The sequence below is a fragment of the Leuciscus leuciscus genome (assembly GCF_965113295.1).
Source record: "Leuciscus leuciscus genome assembly, chromosome: 7".
In the NCBI taxonomy this organism is placed as follows: domain Eukaryota; kingdom Metazoa; phylum Chordata; class Actinopteri; order Cypriniformes; family Leuciscidae; genus Leuciscus; species Leuciscus leuciscus.
The window spans coordinates 15150831-15176772 of record NC_138731.1 but is presented as its reverse complement, the minus strand read 5'-3'; the positions used below and the strand labels follow the sequence as shown (position 1 = coordinate 15176772).

Below are 25942 nucleotides of genomic sequence, written 5' to 3'. Positions count from 1 at the left end.
GAGGTCAAACTTGCCTTCACCTTTACCGCAAAGCCACCTCGCCGTCCGTGTGCGTCTCCTGCGACGTCTGTAAAGCCTGGAACACACCAAGCCGACGGTCGGCCGTCGGGCAGTTTTTGTGCGTCGGCTGACTAAGTTTTCTCAGTGTGTTCCGCACAGTCGGCTGAAATTCGGTGAAAGAGGGAACTCTGATTGGCTGTTCAGCTTAGTCAGAACGGTTCAGATAAAAGGCTGTTCTAATGTTACGTCATCTTACCTGAGTGTTCCTTGGCGAATATTTCAATATTAACACGAGCGGAGTGGAACAAAGAAAGTGTTTAGCAGGATTGATATTCAAAAAGGTAAGCACGCATTGCTTTGTTTATGGTTTGTGTATCTGCAGCCTGCAGCGTCAGTTTCCCTTTTTGAATGACGAATATAGACAAATATATCTGCAGAAATAGACAGTTGATTTACACGAAGGCGCAAAACGCGCATTCTAGCTAACAGTCGGCAGTAGTTCTCTCGGTGTGTTCAAGTGCAGCTTTTTATCCCGACGCGAGGTGACAACACAGTCGGCTTTCATCAGCGCTAGTTTGTCGGCGTCGGCTTGGTGTGTTCCAGGCTTAAGAGTTCAGTGAGTTCAGAGAGTTCAATGCACAGTGTTCGGCACAGGTGGAATGGGAGCGAGCACCCAGATGGCAGGTAATTGGTGCCATATCCTTTCTGCGTGCAAAAGCTTGCTCCGTCCATTGATGATTTATTATCCAAAAGCATTTGCCGGTCATAAGTTAACAAGACAGAGGAGTTTATCACACAGAGACATAATCACGAATAGAACAAAGACAGACTCGCAGAGCGAGAAACGGCATGCCATGTACACTGGCGCCATTTGTCAATCTTCCTTTTCACCGGCCCCAATATGACCACAAGTGTTGGAAGAGATTGTCTGATTGGCATCAAGAGGTGGTTCTCTGTTCCTTTATCTACCTTTCCTATGTGCAGTGCTGTGGGGTGTATTTGATAGCAGATTTTACAGGTTTGGCGTTTTGTGCAGGCTTTACTCATGTGGCCTTGAACAAGACAGCCAAAACATGTTCCTTTTTACTTTATGATTTGGATTTTGTCTTTGTGCATTTTCTTTATAACCCTTTAAATGGCAAGACTATAAAGATAAATCAGAAAATGTATTTATTGCTATTTTCCATCTTAGGACACAAATAATACAATTTCATATTTATTTTTAAACAATGACTTTTATTTTTGTTTTATTTTAATGTTTGTATCCCCCTGGATACGTCGCCAGTTTGATGGATGTAACTGTATTCTCTCATAGCTTAAATTAAACATTCTTTGTAAAATTCTGTTGAACAATAAGTATAATGCCTATTTATAAATATATTACAGCCTACTGTATCATATTTAATACGCACATTTCTAAGGCCTATAAAATATCAATATGACCAACATTTTGCTGAAAAAACGGTTTTACATACTCTACTTCATGCCTTCTGTCCTCAAATTGATATTTTACACTTTTATAAACACCAACCACTCAAAACCAAAATAAATAGTGTTCCAACCAATCGCGCAAAACCTCACAACACCCACCCCCTGTCGGTGATTGGTTGGAACACTATTTATTTTGGTTTTGAGTGGTTGGTGAAACCAATTGTTTTTGTGTGCAGATCTCAGAGCCTAGGCTGCCTACAGAGACGCGTTTTTTTGACGGCCTGCTTATGGGGCGGGCGCTAGCGCATCGTTAGGAAAGATTAGATGAATGTGATCATTTATGTTTGGGCCTTTTTTGAGCCTGAAATTGCTGATACAACCTTTAAGATGTAGGTAAATGTAAAAACCTTTTGTCTGAGCTTGAGGCAGATGTTCTGCTGGTGTGAACGCTGGTTCTGAAGTTCTTGCTGCTGTATGCGAGAAATCCTGCAGTCCTCTAACATGCTCAACGCCCTCAGGAGCAGTTCTGACCGATCCCGCTGCCAGCCCTGCAGTACCAGACTCTTCTGTGTCGTGCTGAAATGATACCAGTCACTCCAACGCTCATGTGCACTCTGCAATATGACAAACACCCACAAATTCAATAACTGTTGCACAAGCATATCCAAGAAACATAGTGACATATTCAGAACAAGTATTCAGACCCCAGCTTAGTTGACAAACATTTGGCAGCGATTGCAGCTATAAGTCTTTTTATGACTTTGATGCAAAAAGCTTCACTGCTGAAAAATCCAGCTTACACCCAACACGTTCACTAGGTTTTATAGCCTTTGTGTGGACCCGGTCGCTTCCCGCGTTCTCGCCTCAAATGGTCAGAGACACGAGGGGGCCCCGGGTTCGTGTCAGCTTGCTGCACCCACAAGTGCGCTAGAATTCTCCAGAGAGTCCTCTTAGTAGACCCTGTGAGTCCTCCGATCATCCCTATGGCGTCCGGACGTTGCGGAGCGTCCGGTGCCAGGCCTACGACTGATGTATCCTCGAGAACCAGCTCTAGACCTGGATGCCCATATGTGTGACCTTCAGCAGGTTCCATATGTGTGTTCCACGGCAAGCTTTTAATGAAGCCCGTGTCTCCCCTGGCAGAGTCCGCCCTGCCGTCCCTGCCAGTGTTGTTATCCTTCGATGGTGAGAGCCACTCAGGGACTCCGTATTGCACAGCCCTCAAAAGGTTAGTCCATACGGTATCTTCCACTAGACCTCTAGTAGGATGTGGATTCCGCAGTGTTCCCTCCTTTGTAAAAGAACACTTTCCCAGCGTTATCCAATATTTGTCACTATAAAGGGGTTATTCGGAACAGTAGTGATGGACACTCTCTGGGTAAGCCCTGTCTCATCGCCAAGAAGGTTAAGAGGGTTTAAGAGGCTTGCCCAGGGCGCTGGAAGCGGGCAGCGCCCGTGGCGCTTTGGTAGGGATCCCAAAATCGTCGCCACGGGCGCTGTACCGTCGCTGGGGCCTGGGTCGCCAACTCGGCTCAACTCCTCAGCGAAAAACTGATTGCATCATGCACCAGCTGCTCATTTATACCCGCGCTGACGAGGCAGAGCAGCTGAATGCAATGATTGCATGCCAATATGAAATTGGCTCGTTTAATTACACTCGAAGTAGATCGGTCCTCTGAGCGAGATCCCAAAATCGGCGGTCACGACGAGACGTCTCCGTTCCCTCTCTCAGGGAACGAGGGTTACATATGTAACCGAGACGTTTTACGACTCTTAGCAATGTGAACAGGGCCCTGCTGCAAAACCTACAGATATTAGAACAGACTCTCCTGCATTCATTTATCGATGAACTGATTAACATGAAGTTAACATGCATTCCAGAACATTTTGTGAATGATTTACTGTCTTGTGTTGTGTCTTTTAAATACTATTATCTGTTGATACTATTATCCCTTTGATACTATGTATTTTATTATAGAACCAACAGTCAACGTAACCTCACGCATAGCATGTTTGGTCTCTATAAATTGGTACTCTGAAGATCGAAATGATTGTGTACATGATATGCCGATAGCTGTGCAACATATTAGTATTACAAGAATCTTTCTTAGTTTCGTCATCAGACACCAATCCAGCGTGCCATTGCGAATGAGCACGCTTAGAACAAAGACTCATAAATCCTCCCCACAGAGGAAACTCAGCTCAGAAATTTCCCCTTTCTTGTTGGTTGAGCCAGCCCTGCAAGGTGTGACCTTTATCAAGCTTTAAAAGGCCTCTTCGCTAGCCCTTCCCTCTCTTAGCTCTTCTCTTCTGGCCTCAACTGCTGCTTCTTCACGCTGATAGTGGGGGAGTGCAAGTTCATCATATCTTCTCCACCCAGCAGAGAAGAAAACGATTGCAACTTGTACAGTGACATTTGACACTCACGGACCCATCAACATACTCAATTTTCAACCACTTCAAGAATTGTCCCCTGCACAGACCATGCAAGTATCAATTTAATGAGATGGTCTGAAAATGATAAGCTGATGGCTCTTTTTATAGTTAAATAGATCTTTTCCATAGTTCCATTTCCTGCTTCCAGTTCCATATCACTCACCATTTTACCTATGCATGTATGTATGTATGTATGTATGAATGTTTGTATGTTTGTTTAGTTTAGTTATGTTTGTGATTTAGTTAATAAAACTTGTACACAACATGTATTTGGTTCTGATTCTCTGCTTGTAACAAAGTCCCTTTTACGATCTTGATCTTGTTACATGCTCTAAGCGCTGTACATGCTAAGAAATAATTATTTTTCCATGCCCATGAAAGATATTCTTTTCTTAGAATAAATGAATAATCAAAAGAGTTTGTTGGAACTGATTAATTGATTGTAATATTAATTTAGCTACCTCAAGTTAATCCAATTAACTGTCCCAAATATTAATAACTAATCATAATTGATAATTATGAGTTATTATTAATATTTCCCTTTTGGGCTAATTTGTAACAGTGCTGATCTAACTGTTGGACCAACATATTTGTGCTGTTATAAAGCAAAACGGAGCTGGTGAAGCTGGTTCACCAGCATGATCTTGTGGGGTTGAGTGTGAATATGCCAGCTGTCTGTATGCAAGACGTTTTTTGGAGACAAGCATTATTTTTGCTTGCATATTTCTATATTTAAAACATTAATGATGCGAAGGAAAAACAATATAAGGTTAAAACATATGATATATTGAATTATGTGATTATAACTTTGTAATTTCTTTTGCTCCCTCTGCTGAAAGGAGAACAGAACATTTTAATTGTTTTAGTTATGATTACACTGTCACAGTTACCAGCTGGTGTGCCCAGGTTGACCACCAGAGGGCACTCCTTCTCTGATCTTTGCCACTCAGCCATGAACTTCAGTTCCCATAATCCTTTGCCTGGACTCATCACTAATTATTGCATTCACCTGTGTGTCGTTACATTGTTTGTCTCACCCTATTTATACCATGTTCTCTCTGTCATTTCTTATCGAGGTTTTGTAATTGTAACACGGCATTCCTGAGCACTCTCCCTTGTCTTTTGTTCTTCTGTGGATTGTTTGCAAGTGTTTTTGACTCTTTGCCTGGCATGACTACGATTCTGGATTTTCCAATAAAGCTGCGCTTGGATCTCACCTAATCTCAGAGCTATCTGTGACATACACAATTAATCAATGTCACTGGTAAACTAGTAAAACGTTTCAAAGGATCAAAGGAATTGTCTCCTGTTTCAAAAGGTCTGTACACAAATCAGTTAAAACCAATTAAAAGGAGCTTGTGTACATTGAAAAACAAAAACATTTAGAGATATGAAAGACTTTCATACTCATTTGGGAACTCGCATGTCAAACTTCAGCTGTCAGTCACTGATTCCAAGTGCACATAGTAAAATCCACTGCTGTCATTGCAGTCAGGAGCATGAAATATTGTAGACAATAGTGATAGCATACTTTTAACAATTGCTGAAAGAGAATCGTCGACCACTTTGAAGGAAAGGAACGGAAAGCAGCATCACATTTTCATAATCTTTTGAAGCCAAAATAAATAAAAAACTAAGCTAAAACGCAGCCCTAAATCTTTCTTGAGAGCAAGGGGGTGCTAAATAACAGTTTCATATTAACATTAATGACACAGACAGCAGCAGGTTTATAAGGTTACTGTCACTTTAAGACTGAATGCATGGATCCAATATATTGTTTTACATGCAATTTACTTCCCAACTATTGAATGTAGTGAAGCAATTTTAGCTGTGTATAGAAAAACTGTCTTGCGAGTTTTGCGTCATTCGGCTCTTCTGATTGCCTCTTTATAGAGACCACCAATCAAACTACATAAAATGATTATCGGCTGATCAACAACCGACGCCCGATCAATCGGAGGACCCTTACACATCATCCCAGCGCTCATCGTTGTATAAATCCAGGAAGCCCTCCACATACTCTTTTAGTGTCCGGCTGTTCTGTAAGCGTGTCCACAACAGGAGTACACATTCTGACAAGCACGCATCTGAGGCGGCGTTGGTGACACGTTGTATTAGTCAATATATTTGATTAAATAAGTAAATTAATAAATTATCAATCGCATCGACTCATTTTACAATCCAACTACCCATTTATTTAGATTAAAACCCCTTCTCATTCATTTGGTGTGGAACATGGCATTTTGAGCAGCAGTTGCAGACCCTGTCATGCTGTTGGCTATATGCCACTGCAGTAGACGCATATTGCAGTATTAAGGCTAACGATTAATCAGTAATTAAGGAAACTGAACATGAGTAATTAAGGTCACAAAGAATACTAAACTGAAAGGATATGTACATGAAACAAAGGCTCACATTGCGAGCCTTAAGTGCTCAATTCCGATTTATTGCTCAGATCTGATTTTTTTTTTTGTATAGCTGTTCATTGTTGTTCTCTTTCATCATCTCGTTTCGAGATCCACCTATGGGAAGGGCATCCGGTACCTGACCTCTGTAGAAGCATCCAATTGCACCAAGTCTGGTTAACAGACAGAAGCGCGCAGCCAATGCCCGGTAAGGCCACACCCCCTTACCTAAGGCATATAACCCCAATGCGCGCTCGTGTACCTCAGTTGTCATTCGCTTCTCGCGATCTCTGTATTACTCAGCTCAGTGAAAATTTGCACACTGCTCACCGCGTGTCTGCAGGAGGACATATCGACTTGATCAGCCTCCGCCGGACGTGACAGTCGTGTTTTCATCTGTTGCTGCGTTGCATTCGGAGCCGCCCACGCTCTCTATCTCCGTTTTCCTCCAATAACGGCTGCCCGCCACGGATTTCTCCAGCTTTTTGCGGATATGTCGCTGTCCAAGCCTGCCGCCTCGTCGGGGGACTCCCTATCACGGGCCTGCCCGGCCGCGTGTGGAGCCCTTATTGCCGCTAAGGACCCTCACCAGCTGTGCGTGGTTTGCTTGGGTCCGAGGCATGCTCGCGAAGCCTTGGAGAATCCTGAGAATTGCAGCCTTTGTCTAAGGCTGCCGAGGAAGCTGCTGAAGCGCCGTTTCAAGGTAGCTGTGACACAGTGCACCGAGCTCTCCCTAACTTCGGACTCGGACGGAGGACACGGTGATGACGCGCTACCGGGGGCCTCCCGGGGCGCGACTCAGTTTGTTTGGGCTGACCAGCCCAATTCCGCCTTCCCCGAAGAGGACATCTTCGAGGGCGGCCTCGCTCTCGTCCACGAACCGGCCGGTTCTGGCGAGGAGGATGATGCGGCTATCCTTGGGGTCTCCGAGGACGAGGAGGCCATCCCGCCCTCCGGTGTTCCCCAGGCTAGCACGGCCCACACGGCTTTACCACAAGCCGTTCTCCTGGAAGTGTGTGAGCGAGCGGCCGCTCGTCTCAACGTTGAGTGGCCAACTCCCCAGAACGTCACTGACCAGGAGAGGGACATTTATGATGGGAAAGTGCTGGGACCCCCTCCCGGCCCAAGGAAACAACTCTTCCCCATCCTCCCGGCGTGCGCTAAGCACATGAGAACGTACTGGAGCGACCCGCTCGACTTCAGACACGGTCTCTCGGGACTCGAGGCTAAGGATATGGCGGCTCACGGTATGGGTGACCCCCCCGCTGTCGAGCCGTCCATCGCCAGACACCTCAACCCCGCTCAGGGTGGGCTACTCGCCCCGCCTAAGCCGGTCCTGCCAAACAAGATGGACCGGTTTGCTGCTTCCATTCACCAAGCCACGTATAAATCATCGGCCGTGGCTGTCAGGGCGCTGAACGTTTCTTCCCTCCTCTCCGCCTACCAGGCAGAGATTCTCGAGGAACTAGGACAGCAGCTGGTGAAAGGAAATCCTTCGGATACCCTCTGGAAGGAAATCCTCACGGTGAACGACCTCGTTCTCCGTAACGCCCGGCAGGCCGTCCAAGCTTGCGGGCGCTCCATGGCGCTTTCCGTAGTGGGAGAGCGCGCGCTGTGGCTCAATCTGTCAGGACTCCCAGACAGCGAGAAGCGGCGCATCGCAGGCGCGCCGGTGGAGCCCGGCCGGGCTCTCTTCGGTCCCGCCGTCGCACTGATGCAACAACGGTGCGACGATAAGAAGAAAGAAGATGAGGCGTTTAAGCTGTTCAGGGGGCACTCTGTGAGGTTACGTTCATGTGTAGTGGCACCAAAGCACCACTCGCCCTCTGTTCCCCTCACATTTTCAATAAAGGCTTCGGCCCAAGTGCATGTCCAGCACAAAACACACACAATTCAAAAAAACACGAAACACATAAATTCGTTTCGGAGGGAAATCCCCTCTCTGCAGAGAGATCCCATCTCATTGCAGAAAGAGGAAATTCCTCCGAATCCATGCATGCCGCCCCCAGTGTGCCCACTGGATGGCGGCATTGCATCATTGACAAACCAGCTGGACGCTCACAGCTCCGCTCCAGCCCGAGCGGGGGCGCTCGCGAGCCACGAAGCGGCTTGGCAGGCCATTTCAGCTCCCGAGTGGGTGTTGCGTACCGTAACCAAGGGTTACAGGCTGCAGTTTGCAATGAGACCTCCACATTTCAACGGTGTTCTTTCTTCTCACACAGAGGAAAACGCCGCTCACATTCTGAAAGAGAAAATCTCCTCTCTCCTAAGCAAGGGAGCGATTCAGAGGGTACCACCCAATCTGATAAACCAGGGTTTTTATTCCCGGTATTTTCTCGTTCCAAAGAAATGCGGCCCACCCCGCCCCATTTTGGATCTGCGAGTGTTGAACAAGCACTTGAGGAAATACAATTTCAGAATGTTGACACAAGGCTCTCTCGCCCGTGCCATAAAGCAGAACGACTGGTTCACATCAGTCGATCTGAGAGACGCTTTCTTTCACATAAGCATCTACCCCCCACACAGGAAGTATCTTCGTTTCGCCTACCAAGGCACATGTTACGAATTTACAGTTCTGCCGTTCGGGCTCAGTTTGAGTCCCCGAACGTTTTGTTTATGTGTGGAAGCGGGTTTGACGCCCCTGAGACTATCAGGGCTGAGAATTCTGACGTACATAGACGATTGGCTCATCATAGCCGAATCGAAGGAGAGTGTGTCGCGGGACACCACCCGGGTACTCGCGCACATCACATCCCTCGGTTTCAATGTGAATATGAGGAAGAGCAATCTGACTCCCAGTCAGAATGTCATTTTCCTGGGCTTGGAATTGAGTTCGGTCTCCATGCGAGCGCGTCTCTCTCAAGAGCGCGTTCGCTCTCTGATGGACTGTCTGTCTCGTTTCAGAGAAGGGGCGAGAGTACAATACCGTACATGCCTCAGGCTGCAGGGTCTCATGGCATCATCTATCCAGGTTGTGCCATTGGGTCTACTGAGAATGAGAGCGTTCACGAAATGGGTTTTGTCACTGCATTTCAGCCCGATTCACGATCTCTGCCGCTCAGTTACGGTGACGCGCGCCTGCTCGGCGGCCCTGCGTCATTGGGAGAGCGAGGGCTTTTACGCACGGGGAACCCCCCTCGGGACGGTTACGATGCGGAAAGTTGTGACGACAGATGCATCCTTAACAGGCTGGGGAGCCACCCAGGAAGGCAGAACGGTGAACGGTCTGTGGCCGAGCAGACTACGTTCAGCGCACATAAATTATTTAGAGCTCCTGGCCATCTGGAAAGCTCTAAATCATTTTCTGCCTCGCCTGCAAGGACATCACGTTCTAGTACGGTGCGACAATACCACGGCAGTGGCTTATATCAACCGTCAGGGCGGCAAGCGCTCGTCGAAACTCCACGCTCTAGCGCACAAGCTTTTGGTGTGGAGCAGACGGGTGTTTCTGTCATTACGCGCGACTCATGTTCCGGGCATTCTGAACAGAGGCGCGGATCTGCTATCGAGGGGAAACCCAATCTACGGGGATTGGCGTCTTCACCCGCAGATAGTGGAGATTTTATGGGCGAGATTCGGACAGGCAGCCGTAGATCTATTCGCCTCGCGCGAAAACCACCATTGTCCTATGTTCTTCTCGCTAAAGGACGTGGACGCGCCCCTCGGGGCGGACGCACTGGCCCACCCATGGCCCAAAGTGCTGCTGTATGCTTTTCCTCCTCTGTGCCTTATAATTCCTACACTGGCCAGGGTGAGGGAGCATGGCCTGTCTCTTATTCTGATAGCACCCAGGTGGCCCAAAGCCCCGTGGCTGGCAGAGATAATCCCTCTGTTATACGCCGAGCCATGGCGCCTCCCCCCTCGCACGGACCTGTTGTCCCAAGCCAACGGGGAGATTTACCACCCCCACCCGGACAGGGTGGCTCTCTGGGCCTGGCCCGTGAGAGGACGAACCTAAATGCACTGGGGCTCCCGCCGCGTGTGATTGCCACGATCCAGAATGCCAGGGCCGCGTCCACGCGATCCCTGTATGGTTGTAAGTGGCAAGTGTTCGAGGGGTGGTGTGATGGGCGTGGTCTCACATCTTATCAGTGCTCGGTGCCCGATATTTTGTGTTTCCTGCAGGACCTCATGGAAAAGGGCAGGTCCTTTTCCACTATTAAGGTCTATCTGGCTGCGATTTCAGCCTGCCATGTGGGTTTTGAGGGCTCGTCGGTTGGGCAGCACCCTCTAATCCGCAGGTTTATGAAGGGTGCACGCCGCTCTTTACCGGTCACCAGGAGAATTGTTCCGGAGTGGGACCTCTCCATGGTGCTGAAAGCGCTGTCTCTACATCCCTTTGAGCCGCTGGGGAGTATCTCCCTTAAGCTGCTGTCCCTCAAGACAGCTTTGCTCTTGGCCTTGGCATCTGCTAAACGGGTCAGTGAGCTACACGCACTCTCGGTTCATCCCTCGTGCGCCAAATTCTCCCTAAGTGGAGATAAGGTTTCCCTTAAGCCTAACCCGGCCTTCATGCCGAAATGCTTCCCTGCGTTCACGTCAGAGGTTTTGGAGCTGTCCGCTTTTCACCCTCCACCCTTTGCTTCCCCGGAGGATCAGAGGCTCAATGCTCTGTGTCCCGTCCGTGCTCTGCGAGCATATATGACCAGGACCAGTGCTTTCCGTAAGAGCGACCAGCTCTTTGTTTCATGGGCTCCTCCGCACAGGGGGAGTCCCATTTCGAAGCAACGCCTCTCACATTGGCTTGTGGATGCGATAACTATGGCGTATGAAGCGAAGGGAGTGCAGCCCCCAGAGGGCATCAGAGCTCATTCCACAAGAGGCTTAGCCACCTCTTGGGCTTTGTTCAGGGGAGTGTCACTGCAGGACGTCTGCTCCGCTGCCAGCTGGGCCTCTCCTCATACATTCGTGCGTTACTACCAGTTAGATGTCACTAGAACCTCGGTGGCACACTCGGTCCTAGGGGTAGGGTCCTCTTAACCCTTTCCCTCAAGCCCCGTTGGGTATCCAACAAGGAGTGAACGGGCGGGCCAGTCATGTTCATTCCAGTCACCAAACACTTGCATTCCTTCTTGGGTTTAGCTTGTGCATTTGTAATGGGGGGCTATTTTCATGTATGTGTCTCATGCATGATGCATGCTCTGCTTGTCCACTGCAGTCAGCGTGGCGTTATGCTGGCAGGGTCATGTTTTTCTTTTAGGACGTGTCAGGCACCACCTCTCGGAGGTGACCGTCCTTCTCTGGTCTCAGAATTTCACTGTAGGTGTATTGGGCAATCGGGGAGCTGTCCAGGTCTCCCGTAGGTGGATCTCGAAACGAGATGATGAAAGAGAACAATAGGTTACTGTCGTAACCCCGGTTCTCTGAAACATCGAGTGGAGAGATCCACCAGCTTTGCCCCGCTTGCTGCACGAGAAGCGAATATACTTACTGAGGTACACGAGCGCGCATTGGGTTATATGCCTTAGGTAAGGGGGTGTGGCCTTACCGGGCATTGGCTGCGCGCTTCTGTCTGTTAACCAGACTTGGTGCAATTGGATGCTTCTACAGAGGTCAGGTACCGGATGCCCTTCCCATAGGTGGATCTCTCCACTCGATGTTTCAGAGAACCGGGGTTACGACAGTAACCTATTGTTTTAAATGTGGCCAATATCAGATTCCAGTGCGAACAGATCATGGTTCTGAACTTACCCACATGCGCAGAAGAACGATAAAAAGTCGTCACGCAGCACGCTGTCATACGAAAGTAAACACAGAGAACATTATTGTAAATGATTATGCGTTCATTTATAGTGTGATCTGCTGCAGAAGCCAGCAAATTTATGCACAAGCAATATAAAAAAACAAAGACGAGGATGCTAAAAAAGAGAGCAGAATTTTTGAACATGTATTATACGAGCCCTCATGTTTTGCTTGTATATAGAGCTGTCACTGTAATATTTGTGTGCTCTGACACATAACTATCCTTTGCTGACTACCTTTCACAACTGTCTTGATAACTTTGGGTATGTAAAATTTTTTAAGTGACTCCATGAGCGCAGAATTGTGATGACTGTTGCTCTAAAGTGACGTAAAAGTCGCATGAATTCCGATATGACTGTTCAGATTGCAGAAGTCGCATTGCAAAACATCTGACCTGTATCGGATTTAGTAGCACAAAAGTAGCACAAATCGGAATTGAAAAGCACCGCCCCTAATGTCAGTTGGACAATGGACGCTACAATTATAAAATGAAAGTTTCTGCTCTGCTCCATACAGCAAGAGCTGCAGACTCACAGCATAGTGTAGCAGAAGTCCGATTTCACTTATCATGTGAAGAAAGTACGGAGAGATGACTGACAGGATGATGGCAGAGGATTTGGTGTGCAACAGATCCTGAGCGTCATTGAAAAATATGTTATATTGGCATATAATATGCCAAATTATATATTATATAATATATTTAATTATTTCCTTTCTGAATGCATAATTATTTTCCTTTCCGAATGCGGTATTCAGCTTCGGGCACATCCCTACTCCAGTACATTCAAAACTCTACTGCAAAGGTTCTCACCATTTCCAAAAAGTCTTCTCAAATGACCAAGTGGTTGCCTGTTTCCAACCAAAACCAATATAAAATCCCCTTTACCACTTTCAAAGTTCTCCACTGCCTTACTCCACTAATATATCTCTGATTTCCTTCACCCCTACTCTTAGCTTTACCTGCTTAGGTCCTCCACTAAGGGTTCTCTCGCCACTTTAAGCTGTCAATATTTGGAGGAATGGCGTTTAGCATTGCTGCCTCCAAATTACAGTGGAGAAAATAATTATTTGATCCCCTGCTGATTTTGTAAGTTTGTCCACAAAGAAATGAAGGGTCAATATTTTCTATGGTAGGTTTATTTTAATGGATAGAGACAGAATATCAACCAAAAAATCCAGAAAAAAAACACATTACATATACATTATAAATTGATTTGCATTTCAGTGTGTGAAATAAGTATTTGATCCCCAAGCAAAACATAATTTAGTATTTGGTGGAGAAACCCTTGTTGGCAAGCACAGAGGTAAGATGTTTCTTGTACCTGGTCACCAGGTTTGCACACAACTCAGGAGAAATTTTGGTCCATTCCTCTTTACAGATCCTCTCTAAATCCTTAAAGGCAGGGTAGGTAGGATTAAAAAAAAAAAAAAAACATTCCAAATTTGTTTAAACTGTCTTTATATACCAATACATAATTAAAATGCAAGTACTCTGAAAATGAGAGTATAAAAATCGAGTGTCTGTAGACCTCTCACGACTGTTGTAAACACAGCTAATTATTTCCATTCACTCCACCCCTTCCCTTCTGAGCTCCTTCCAAAGCCACGCCCCCAAAACACATGAACGCGCGACGCCAAACGCTCAGGCTCAGCTGGAAGACGCATTTATTTACTTACTTATTTATTTACCTGAGACGAGTGGAGAGGAAGGAGTGCAGTGCATGCAGTGACATCATGTCAGAATCACATGTAATAAAATACCTAACTTTATCACTATAAATATAAACAAATAAGATGGCTTTTAGTACTCACTATCAAGCTAGCATATCGATACTGGTAAAGTTTAAAATATTTTTTTTTTGATTCGGTAACGAGCTATATTTATAAGGCAAAGCTAAAAACAGGTTGTATTGATACACGTTTTTCCATTACCATCAGTTACACTGTGATGAAGGTGAATTTCGTGTAAGATTCATAACATATACGGTGTTTTGCATGTAAGAGTTTCCATGATGAAAACATTGTTGACTCTGATGAGGACTACACTCCGGAGACAAGTACCGCATCGTCGGTTCGAGGACAGGTCCGGGGTCGAGGGCGAAGCAGAGGAGGTCGTTCAAGAGTGCCTTGTTTGCCTTCGCTGACTGCATATGCAGGTGCTTTGAATTTTGAATGCTCTTTCTCTGCCATAATTTTACTCTTCGTAGGTTCCACGCCTCTCTTGCACTCTCCAAATCAAACAGGTGCGCGCATATGGGCAGATCTTGTAGCAACAGGGGTGGTAGCCATGGTTGCGAGAGAGAGTGACAGTCGCCCAAACCAATCAATTGTTTCGTCCCGGATGGAAATAATGAGCTGTGTTTATTGCAGATTAAAAGGTCTACAGTCACTCGATTTTTATACTCTTTTTTTCAGAGCACTTACATTTTAATTATGTATTGGTATATAAAGACAGTTTAAACAAATTTGAAAAAAAGTTTTTTAGAAAAATCCTACCTACCCTACCTTTAAGGTTTCTTGGCTGTCGCTTTGCAACTCGAAGTTTCAGCTCCTTCCACAGATTTTCTATAGGATTAAGATCTGGAGACTGGCTACACTGCAACTTACTGGCAATTTTGGTTTCCAGTAAGCCTGTAAATTTGACAAGATTACCTGAAATCATAAACTACAATTATACTGTAAAATTATACAGCACACCTGTAAAAGCAACAAAACAAGAGCAGCTGTGAATTTACAGTTCTTTAAAGTAATCTTTACAGTATGTTACTGTTGTTATTAATAATACACTGAATTAAAACCTGAGATAACTCATTTCATTTGAGGAAATTGATTGGTCAATTGCCATTAAATATTTATACTGTGAGCTATTTCATTTGAGTCCACTAAGAAAAATACTTAAATGAGTTAATTAGAAACATAAATTTAACTAAATCCAACTAGTTAACAACAGCACACTTAAAGGTCCCATGACATGGATTATTTTATTATTGTATAATGTTTCCTGGGGTGCCCTTATAATGTTTGTATGTTTTTAAGATATATTTTTTTAAATAATTTAGAAATAAAAGGCATTTTTCCTAGCCTGATTTTAGCCTCTGATTTGAACACTCTGTTTAAACGCCCACTGCTGTGATTGGCTGACATGCTTGCATATGAAATTGCTAGCATTATATGTGGAACTCTCTCGAATACTTTTACTATTACAGCTATTATACGTTTTTACTATTACAGCTATCGAGATTAATGAATCGTGAGAAGTCTTTAGGTATTTAGATCTATTCCCATCACATAAAAGGTTGCAGTGATGAGCATTGAGCAGATGACAGCCTGTTGATCACGTGAATGAAGATCTTATCATTGCAACGCAGTTTCTGCACTCTCACTAATGATTTCACCAATGCAAACATGAGGTAAGTACAGTAAGAGCTTCGTTGTGCAGCGTAACAGCGTCATTGATTTCATAACGAGTTTTGGCAAGTGTCCAGATAAACTCGAGCTGTGTGATTGACAGCTTGGGCGATTGGAAAGGGATTGTTCTTTGATCGCTTTCTGTTTTAATCACAGTTTAAATAAGATTATTTTCCTCTTACCAAGAGAAACGATGTGAAGTTGATATTTTAGCAACTGGCTTGATTTACTAATGCATAAACAGTATTGAACGATTTTGAGAGAAAGATTATCTGTCTGAACTTGAACAATTACACATCAGAAATTCACATAACCCACTGGTTCTTCAGAGGCTCGGATGAAGGAACTAAAAAAATACTTTTGTGTTCATTTGTACATCGAAACACTGAGCAACTGCCATGCTTCGCTCGTTTGCAAGCCATGATGTCTCTCGAGGAAAAAAACAATATCGCACTCGTGCAGCTCATTTTCTCATAGGCGGGCCAAATTCTCTTTGTGGGCAAAGAAGAGAAATGGGAGGTGACCTTTCCCCTTATGACGACATAAAAGGAAGATTCTAGATTCGCCCGTCTGAGCTTTCATTTTCTCAAAAATATCCAGAGCTTGGTTTACACCTATCAAAATGTCTAGCCACTGGGGGACCATAGGCAGGCTAGGGGAACTCATATTAATGTTAAAAAACCTCATAAAGTGACATTTTCATGTCATGGGACCTTTAACAAAAAGATCATCAATGCATCAGCAACTACACAGTCACTGACTTTAAATAAAACAACATGCAGCATAACATCAGTGTTACTGAGCTCATCCTGGAGTGAAGCACAGGCTCTACTCTTCAGCACAATGGTGGCCCACAAAACTCAACAGAAACCCTCTAAATCCCATCAGATCATTAAACACTAACATATCTCCGCTATATCATTATGTGCAAAAACACATAAAATCACAGTTATTCACAGAATTTTACTTTTTTTGTTTAGTAAATTTGACTGTGAGATTTTACAGTAAACAACTGACTTCCTGCCACAGTCTTAGATGAAATCAACTGAAGATAAAAGAAGATATTAAATCTCTCAAGATTTCAGAAGAGGAGGATTAAACAACTCCACAAACAGCATTACCAGCTTCACTTATTACTAACCAGATTTACTTTATTTATATCATAATAAGACTTATTGAGAAATAACAGAGATTTAGATGTTGATGATTTATTGAAAATATTTAATTTGAAGTTACCATGATCGTGATAAGTGTTTACTTTAGTTGGGCTCTTGACTCTTGAATTTTTTAACATTAGTTTTTCTCTGGCTGCAATAACCATGTCTTTGTAAGACACATTTGTTATGGCAATATGAGACAAGGAAAAATATATCAAGTGTTGATGGTTGTGTATTGATATCGATCTTATCAACATCTAGTGGCTGATCATGATCAGAGTCTATTCTCTGATTATGATGGTGAGGTTATTATAGATGTCCCTTTATTGATTGTAATAGTCATGTGTTTCTACAACATGATGTTCAGTTGTGATTTTGTCAGGTAATTTGGGTTTTAAATGTACAGTATATTCACATGATTCACAAAACCTTTCAAGTTACTGGAACAAACACAGATATCAGCATATAAACCTCAACAATGGTGACAAACAAAATATTCAGATAAACAGATCAACCAAACTGAACTGAACATCACAAATCAAGCTATTAAAAAGTCAAAAATAAAAGCACATGGTAAGAATAAAAGACAATAAGACAATTCAGCTGCATAATGCATGCTGCAATGCATGTTGTGAGTTCTGTACTATGGTGGTACCCAGCATGCATGAAGCTTTTCATTTGAGTGTCACCATTGTTGAGATTCATATGAAGATTGTTGATGTCTGTGTGTGAGAAAATAACATAATGTTTTTAAAATTGTTCAAATTATATAAATAAAATCACAGGTTATAACCATTGTGCCTCATAAACACACAGGTAAAGCAGCCAGAGAAAAACTAACGTTCAAATGTCAAGGGCAAGAGCCCAACTAAAGCCAACACTTATCACCATCATGGTGACTACAAATTAAACAATAAATCATCAAAATCTAAACCTAGGTTAATTCTCAAAAAGAACTTCTGATTAATAAAGTCAATCTGGTTCGTAATAAGTGAAGCTGGTAATGCTGTTTGTGGAGTTGTTTAATCCTCCTTTGCTGAGATCTTGAGAGATTTAATGTCTTCTTTTATCTTCAGTTGATTTCATCTATGGCTGTGGCTGGAAGTCAGTAGTTTACTGTAAAATCTAAGTAAAATTTACTGAACAAAATAAGTAATTTTCTCTCTGAATGTATTTATGTGAACATAAATGTGAAATGTGAATATATATTTATGTGAATGACTACTCAGAGGAGTAAATGTTGAAATGAAGTGTTATTTTATGTGTTTGTGCACATAATGATGATATAGTGGAGATCTGTTAGTGTTTAATGATCTGTTGGGATTTAAAGCGGTTCTGTTGAGATTTTTGTGTCACCATTGTGTTGAAGAGTAGAGCCTGTGCTTCAGTCCAGGATGAGCAAAGAAACACTGTTGTTATGCTGGTTTTTTTTTTTTAAAGACAATTTAAGTTCTTCTCTTCATGCATGTGTGCTGTTGTGAACTAACAATTATCTGCAAGAGGATTTTGTAAACTCATTTAAATTAATTTAATTTTTTTAGAAGCAATCTTTTTTTAGTGGACTCAAATGAAATAAGATCACAGTATAAATATGAAATGGCAATTGACCAATTTAAGATAATCGGTTTCCTCACATGAAATGAGTTTACGCAGGTTTTAATTCATATTGTAAAGATTACAGTAAAGAACTGTAAATTCACAGCTGCTCTTGTTTTGCTGTTTTTACAGGTGTGCTGTATTTTTAGAGTTTAATTGTAGTTGATGATTTATGGTAATCTTGTAAAATGTACATGCTTACTGGCAACCAAAATTGCCAGTAAGTTGCTGTAAAATTTACAGTAACATTTTTAGTGTAGGCCACTCCAAGACCTTAATGTGCTTCTTCTTGAGCCACTCCTTTGTTGCCTTGGCAGTATGTTCTGGGTCATTGTCATGCTGGAAGACCCATCTACAACCAATCTTCAGTGTTCTGGCTGAAGTAAGGAGGTTCTTGTCCAAGATTTTCCGGTGCATTGCCCCGTCCATCAGCCCCTCAATACAGTGAAATCGTCCTGTACCCTTAGCAGAGAAACAGCCCCAGAGCATAATGTTTCCACCTTCGTGCTTGACTGTAAGGATGGTGTTTTTGGGGTCATAGTCAGCATTTCTCTTCCTCCAAACACGACAAGTTGAGCTGATGCCAAAGAGCTCAATTCTGGTCTCATCTGACCACAGCACTGTCTCCCAAGCCTTCTCTGAATCATTAGATGTTCATTAGCAAACTTCAGACAGGCTTGTACATGTGCAGATGTGCTTGTACATGTGCGGGTGCTGCAGGATTTCAATCCATTCATGGCGTAGTGTGTTACCAATGGTTTGCTTGGTGACAGGTGTCCCAACTGCCTTGAGATCATTAACAAGCTCCTCCCATGTAGTTCTGGGCTGATCCCTCACCTTTCTCATGATCATCCTTACTCCATGAGGTGAGATCTTGCATGGAGCATGAGGTGAGTGATTGATGGATATTTTGTATTTCTCCAAATAATGAAACCAACAGTTGTCTCCTTCTCACCAAACTTCTTGCTGATGGTCTTGTAGCCCATTCCAGCCTTGTGCAGGTATACAATCTTGTCCCTGATGTCCTTTGACAGCTCTGTGGCCTTGCCCATGGTGGTGGAGAGGTTGGAATGGAAGATAGAGATTCTGTGGACAGGTGTCTTTTATACACATTGCGAGCTGACATTAGGAGTACTTTCTTAAAGTGGATCAAATACTTATTTCACTCGTTCAAATGCTAATCAATTTATAACCTTTACATAATGTGTTTTTTCTGGATTTTTTGGCTGATATTCTGTCTCTATCCGTTAAAATAAACCTACCATAAAAATGATAGACCCTTAATTTATTTGTAAGTGGGCAAACTTACAAAATCATCAGGGGATCAAATAATTATTTTCTCCACTGTATGTGATTCCCCAATCCCTCTGGGACATCGATTTATGATTTCAAGAGAGAACTGAAAACCCACCTTTTTCTTAAATGCTATTCTTATCTAAAATAAAATAAACCTTATTATAATTATAATTATTATTGTTATTTTTATTATTTTACAGTATGTATGAGTACTAACCAGTTCCTGCTGGGTTATATGTGGAAGCAATCTCTGCAGCATGTCAATGTAAAGTGAGCGCTGGTTCCTCAGACTTGGTGAATACTGGCTCATTATGTGCTGGAACCACTCATGATCTGCTGCATTCCAGCCACAGTTCCTGAGACAAAAAGACACAGTAAAAAATGACTCTTCTCATATAATACTTCCTAGACTACACAGGTTAAATTCCATACTATGGATGCTTACTTCTGCCTCAGAGTAAAATAAATAAATAAAATAAATAATAATAATACTAACAGAATAAAAAGTTATTTGCAACATTATTTTTGTAATTGTGAATTTATATTTCAAAATATTACTTTATATCTCACGATTTAACTTCATATTTACCAATGTGATTTTAACAGTGACTTGATGTCTTATAATAATTATTGTCAAAATTGTCTTGTGTTTGCAAATTCCTTCTCTCTACATCTCACAATGTAACTTTTTCTCACAATTACCTACTTCATTTCTTACTCTGACGTTTTATATCATATGACTGGTGTACTATATACAAAGTCTTCTGAGAGGGTTTTGTGATTAACAGGCATTCATTTAATTATTTGTCATTTCCCACCACCATAGCTAATCTACTGCCGTGATTGGTCATCTGATACATAAGAATCAGTGGCATTTGGTACATTTGATGTCAAACTTGGTGTGACATCTTAATGTGGCATAATTATATATACACAACCACAAATAAGATTTGAGATGTGTGGCAGAGGAGAAGATTATTAATGATTAACAATTTAAAAGTCAGTCTGTTGACTTGGAAAATGTATAGGCTTCGTATTCCAATAGGTAGAAGTGAATCAGCTGAGAGTCAGCTGATGCGAGCTTGACAGACCTGACCAGCCAGAACTAACTTGATGTTTACAAAAAAAAACTATGTGTGGTATAGACATAATTTAAATACCCACTCAAAGAGAACTGTTTAAGTACTCTTCTATGAGATCAAACTTATGATTATCCCGATCCTGACAAAAAAAAAAAAAAAAAAAAAAAAGTCTGTATCGCAAAGACTTGAAAGTGGTTTATTTTTTTAAATACAAAAATTCTATATAATATTAATTGTACTGTAGCCTACAGTTTAAATGTATTACATGAAAGAATAATGTATTAAATGTCTTATTATTAATACATATAGTAATTTATTGAAAATTGGTGTTTTAAAGATAATACTTGTGCGCCTTGTTCATGTGTATTATTGGGGCAACACTATCAACACCTAAATTAATCTTCAGAGGTCAGGAGGTTCAGCAGTCAAGTGGTACAAGTCAGAGCTCTCCGAAAATTACGAGTTTACAAGTTATAATTACGAGTTCTACAAGGACGTGAACACTTTTTACAAGTTGGAATCTTGTCATTACGGTATGACAACGCACCTTATGGATAGCCCCTCGTGGGGTAAAAAAAAACACTCATATTGTACATACATTTTAACATGTCCACTACATATAGACTATAACAGATTATAAAAGAGATGATAATTAAGAATGTTACCTATCCAGGCCCTGCATTCTGCTCTCCACTATTGCTAGTCTGAGTTTATTTTTCTCAGTAAGAGAGTGGAAGCTGTGAATAAGATCTGATCTGAGGTCAGGGTACGGGCAGTCTGCAGTGAAGATCTCCTCTGGAACCTTTTCCAAATATGCTACATGGCTTCCCATTGCTGCAGACTGTAGGTGCTCCTGTAGGACAAACAGTTTTATCTTCCAACATGGCTAATAAAATGTTTTACTACAATTTAATTACAACTTGAACACATTTTTGTATACTTTTCCACAACAAAACTCACTGATTAATGTATCATTGAAGACACAGTTAAATCAAAATGAAAGCTTTGTAGCAGTCCATGTCTTTTTGAAATAATCTATATGCTAGCACATTCCTGAAATATAAGCGTATATGTGTTTAAAATTGACAGTCTGTCTCTCTCAGGAAAACGGACCAAAAATATTGATGACATCATGTTGGACTCAAGAATGCCCCTCCCCCAGACCTTTTGCCACCCGTCCAGAAATAGCCAGTAGTCAATTGTAGTCATGTAACTAATGGCAATTAATTTAATATACAGTATCTTACAAAAGTGAGTACACCCCTCAAATTTCAGCAAACGTTTTAGTATATCTTCTCAAGGGACAATACTATATTAAATAGCTGGCAACAAAAGTGAGTACACCCTAAGTGAACATGTCAAAACTGTGTCCAAAGTGTCAATATTTTGTGTAAGCACCATTGTTATCTAGCATTGCCTTAATCCTCCTAGGCATGGAATTCACCAGAGCTGCACAGGTTGTTGCTGGGATACTCTTCTACTCCTCCATAATGACATCATGGAACTGCTGGATGTTAGACATATGGTGCTTCTCCACCTTCCGCTTGAGGATTCCCCACAGGTGCTCAATAGGGTTCAGGTCTGGAAAAAATACCTGGCCACTCCATCACCTTCAACTTCCGAGTCCTCAGCAAGGCAGTTGTCATCTTGGCGGTGTGTTTGGGGTCGTTATCATGACGTTCAGCCCAGTTTCTGAAGGGAGGGCATCATGTTCTTCTTCAGAATGTCACAGTACATGTTGGAATCCATGTTTCCCTCAATGAAGCACAGCTCCCCAGTACCCATGCAGCCCCAGACCAGGGTGTCGCCACACATGTTGGACACCATCTGAGCCAAACAAGTTTATCTTAATCTCATCAGACCACAGGACATGGTTCCAGTAATTCATGCTCTTGGACAGGTTGCTTTCAGCAAACTGTTTGCGGGATTTCTTGTGAGCCCGCTTTAGGAGAGGCTTCCTTCTGGGACGACGGCCATGTTGGCCAACCGACTTGTTGCAGTGTGCGGCGTATGGTCTGAGCACTGACAAACTGACCTTCCACTTCCGACGCACAGCACGAGGACTCAATTTCTTTGATCGACCCTTGCGAGGCCTGTTCCGAGTGGAACCCGTCTTGGAAAACCTCTGTATGACCCTGGCCTGTACTGTAACTCAGTTTCAGGGTGTTACCAATCTTCTAAGGCCATTTTTTTGGAGAGCAACAATTTAAATTCTCAAATCCTTAGAGAGTTCTTTGCCATGAGGTGCCATGTTGAACATCCAGTGGTCAGTATGAGAGAATTGTACTCAAAGCACAAATTGTAACTGCTCTAATACAAGATACACAAATTTGTATGGTCCTGTCAAGCAAACAAAAACATGAACATGATGAATGTGACATGTGGCTTTGCATGGTTAAACAACGTACTGCTATTATCACCTAGGGTGTACTCACTTTTGTTGCTAGCTATTTTGACAATGATAGCTGTATGTTGAGTTATTTTCAGAGGACAGTAAATATATATTGCTATTCAAGCAGCACATTGACTACTCTAAAATATATCCAAGTTTCATTTCTATAGTATATATAGTATATAGTAGTCTCTTGAGAAGATATACTAAAATGTTTGCTGAAATGTGAGGGGTGTACACACTTTTGTGAGATACTGTATATAAAGTCAAGTATATATACATCTATGTCTATGTCTATGTCTATGAATGAATGAATGAATGAATGAATGAATGAATGAATGAATGAATGAATGAATGAATGAATGAATGAATGAATGAATGAATGAATGAATGAATGAATGAATGAATGAATGAATGAATGAATGAATGAATGAATGAATGAATGCATTTATATAGCGCTTTCATATGTACTACTGTACACCCAAAGCGCTTTACAATCATATCAGGGGATCTCTCCTCAACCACCACCAGTGTGCAGCATCCACTTGGATGATGCGACGGCAGCCACAGTACAACGGCGCCAGTGCGCTCACCACACACCAGCTATAGGTGGAGAGAGGAGAGAGAGTGATGGAGCCAGTTCAATGGAAGGGGATTATTAGGAGGCCATGATTGTTAAGGGCCAATGGGTGGAATGTGGCCAGGACACCGGGGTTACACCCCTACTCTTTACGAGAAGTGCCATGGGATTTTTAATGACCACAGAGTCAGGACCTTGGTTTTACGTCTCATCCGAAGGAGTTATAACTATATATAACTATATATAACTATATATATATATATATATATATAAATAAATACACATACATACATACATTATATATATATATATATATATATATATATATATATATATATATATATATATATGTATATATGTATGTATGTGTATTTATATATATATACACACATATATACAGGCCTTCATAAATATAAATAAATATAAAAAATATTATAAAGCCCATTAAAATCAGCTTTTTAGAGGCCACATAGAAAATGACAACAGATGTGGAAGGCTACTGTAAAATACTAAGACTGACCTAAAAACATTACAGGTTACCAACATTTTAATGTTCAGTGAAAAGTGTATAGGCCTGTAGTAGAAATCTAAAGTGACCTTGAGTTCATTAACACAGATGTCCTGCTGTAGAGATTCACATTCACATTGCAGTCTGTTCATCACCTCCTGTTGCTGCTGTCTGACAGACAGAACCTAAAACACAACGAGACGGGGTTAATCAAAGTTAGCAAATTATGTATATTATATATGAAATATATACACACATAGATTACTTCTTCTTAGAGCAGTGTCTCTCTCTCTCTCTCTCTCTCTCTCTCTCTCTCTCTCTCTCTCTCTCTCTCTCTCTCTCTCTCTCTCTCTCTCTCTCTCTCTCTCTCTCTCTCTCTCTCTCTCTCTCTCTCTCTCTCTCTCTCTCTCTCTCTCTGGGACTTTCCATAGGTATAATAATATTTATACTGTATAAACTGTATATTATATACCCTAACTCTACCCCTAAACCTATACATCACAGAAAACTTTCTGCATTTTTACATTTTCAAAAAACATAATTCTGTATATTTTCTAAGCGTTTTCCTCATGGGAAAAAAAATAAATAAAAATTCCGCAAGGTCAAAAATTACTGGTAGTACTATCTTTGTGTAGAAATAACGTAGGGTTTACCAGGACCACACACACACACACACACACACACACACACACACAAACAATGGTACCTTATCATTATGAGGACTTTCTGCAGGCGTAATGGTTTTTATGCTGACCTCACCCTAACCCCACCCCTCAACATAACTCCCACCAAAAACTTTCAGATTTTTCAGAATCTAGTGGAAGTGGCAAGAAACCTGAATACACACAACATTATGAGGAAATTGGGTGAAGTACACACACACACACACACACAGTTGATTAACACCATTGTCCAAAATGGATGTGTATGCTCATTAAAAAATGTGTGTATTGCTAATTGTGATTGGGTACCTGTGGTAAGACTTCCTCTAGCTCACTGATGTGATTGGCTGTAGAGCAGTGTGATGTCAGTCTGTACTGAAGATCATCTTTTAGGTGATAAACAGGTTCTGCTGTGGTTAATCTAAACTTTTCACGTTCCTTTTCCAGCTCCAATTCTAGACACATACAAAACATGCACTTCAAGTAATATAATGCAAGTTAAATAATATCAAATATTCTGAATAAGAAAAAGAAAATGCTGGTCCTAGGTCTGGTCCGGCTGGTCTAGTTTGATAGAGGGGTTATAGAGGGGTTTTGGAAACCAGTTTTGGCTAGCTAGGACATTAATCAATGTGAACCCAATGTGAAGTGGCAATACATATGGTAACGTATCATTATTTTCTATTTATATTGTGATTTCAATATGAATATGTAGCTAACAGTATTTCACGCGTTTCAATATTCCAGCAAAAACCATACTTTACCATATTCCTGTAACTGAGAAAGGATATCTATGTCTGCTTCCTCTTCAAGTCCAACTCCACGAAGAAAATGTTGAAATTCTTTCTCAGTCTTGTGCCTGAAACATTCAATAAACATTACAGTGTATAGAGATTACAATTTGTATGAGATTTTCAAGTGCCAGAAATGAAGTTACAAATTACGAGTTGCAAGAGTCACAGTGCATGTCTACTGCGGTAGGAAAAATCCACTCAGTGCTCCCATAGGAATGAATTGAAAACATCTGTTTGGCTTAATTTACTCCAGACCAGTGGACATGCACTAAACTAGATTAGGATATGCCTGTTTTGCAGAAGATATGTGTCTTCATCTTAACGGTTCTGAAAAGTGACTTTTAAAGGTACTATATGTGAAACAGTTTGAAACAATAAGCATTTTTTAATAGTAGTAGGCCACATTTGTAACCTTAGGTTCCCCCACATAACCGTCAAATGGTGCCCTCTCTT

The 25942-nt window shown here is 42.0% G+C and overlaps 1 protein-coding gene across 3 annotated transcripts in view; it reads right to left on the bottom strand.

Annotated features, from left to right (window-relative positions):
- LOC309502768 (coiled-coil domain-containing protein 148-like) overlaps positions 1–25942 on the bottom strand; it is a 142792-nt gene that overhangs the window by 41544 nt on the left and 75306 nt on the right. For all 3 annotated transcript variants that reach the window (XM_082175295.1, XM_082175294.1, XM_082175296.1), the window contains 6 exons: positions 25460–25554; positions 25005–25150; positions 24123–24218; positions 21219–21406; positions 19689–19827; positions 1839–2045 (listed from right to left, as the gene is read on the bottom strand). In XM_082175295.1, coding sequence (XP_082031421.1) covers positions 1839–2045; positions 19689–19827; positions 21219–21406; positions 24123–24218; positions 25005–25150; positions 25460–25554 — 871 coding nt within the window. The remainder of the gene's footprint in view (positions 1–1838; positions 2046–19688; positions 19828–21218; positions 21407–24122; positions 24219–25004; positions 25151–25459; positions 25555–25942) is intronic.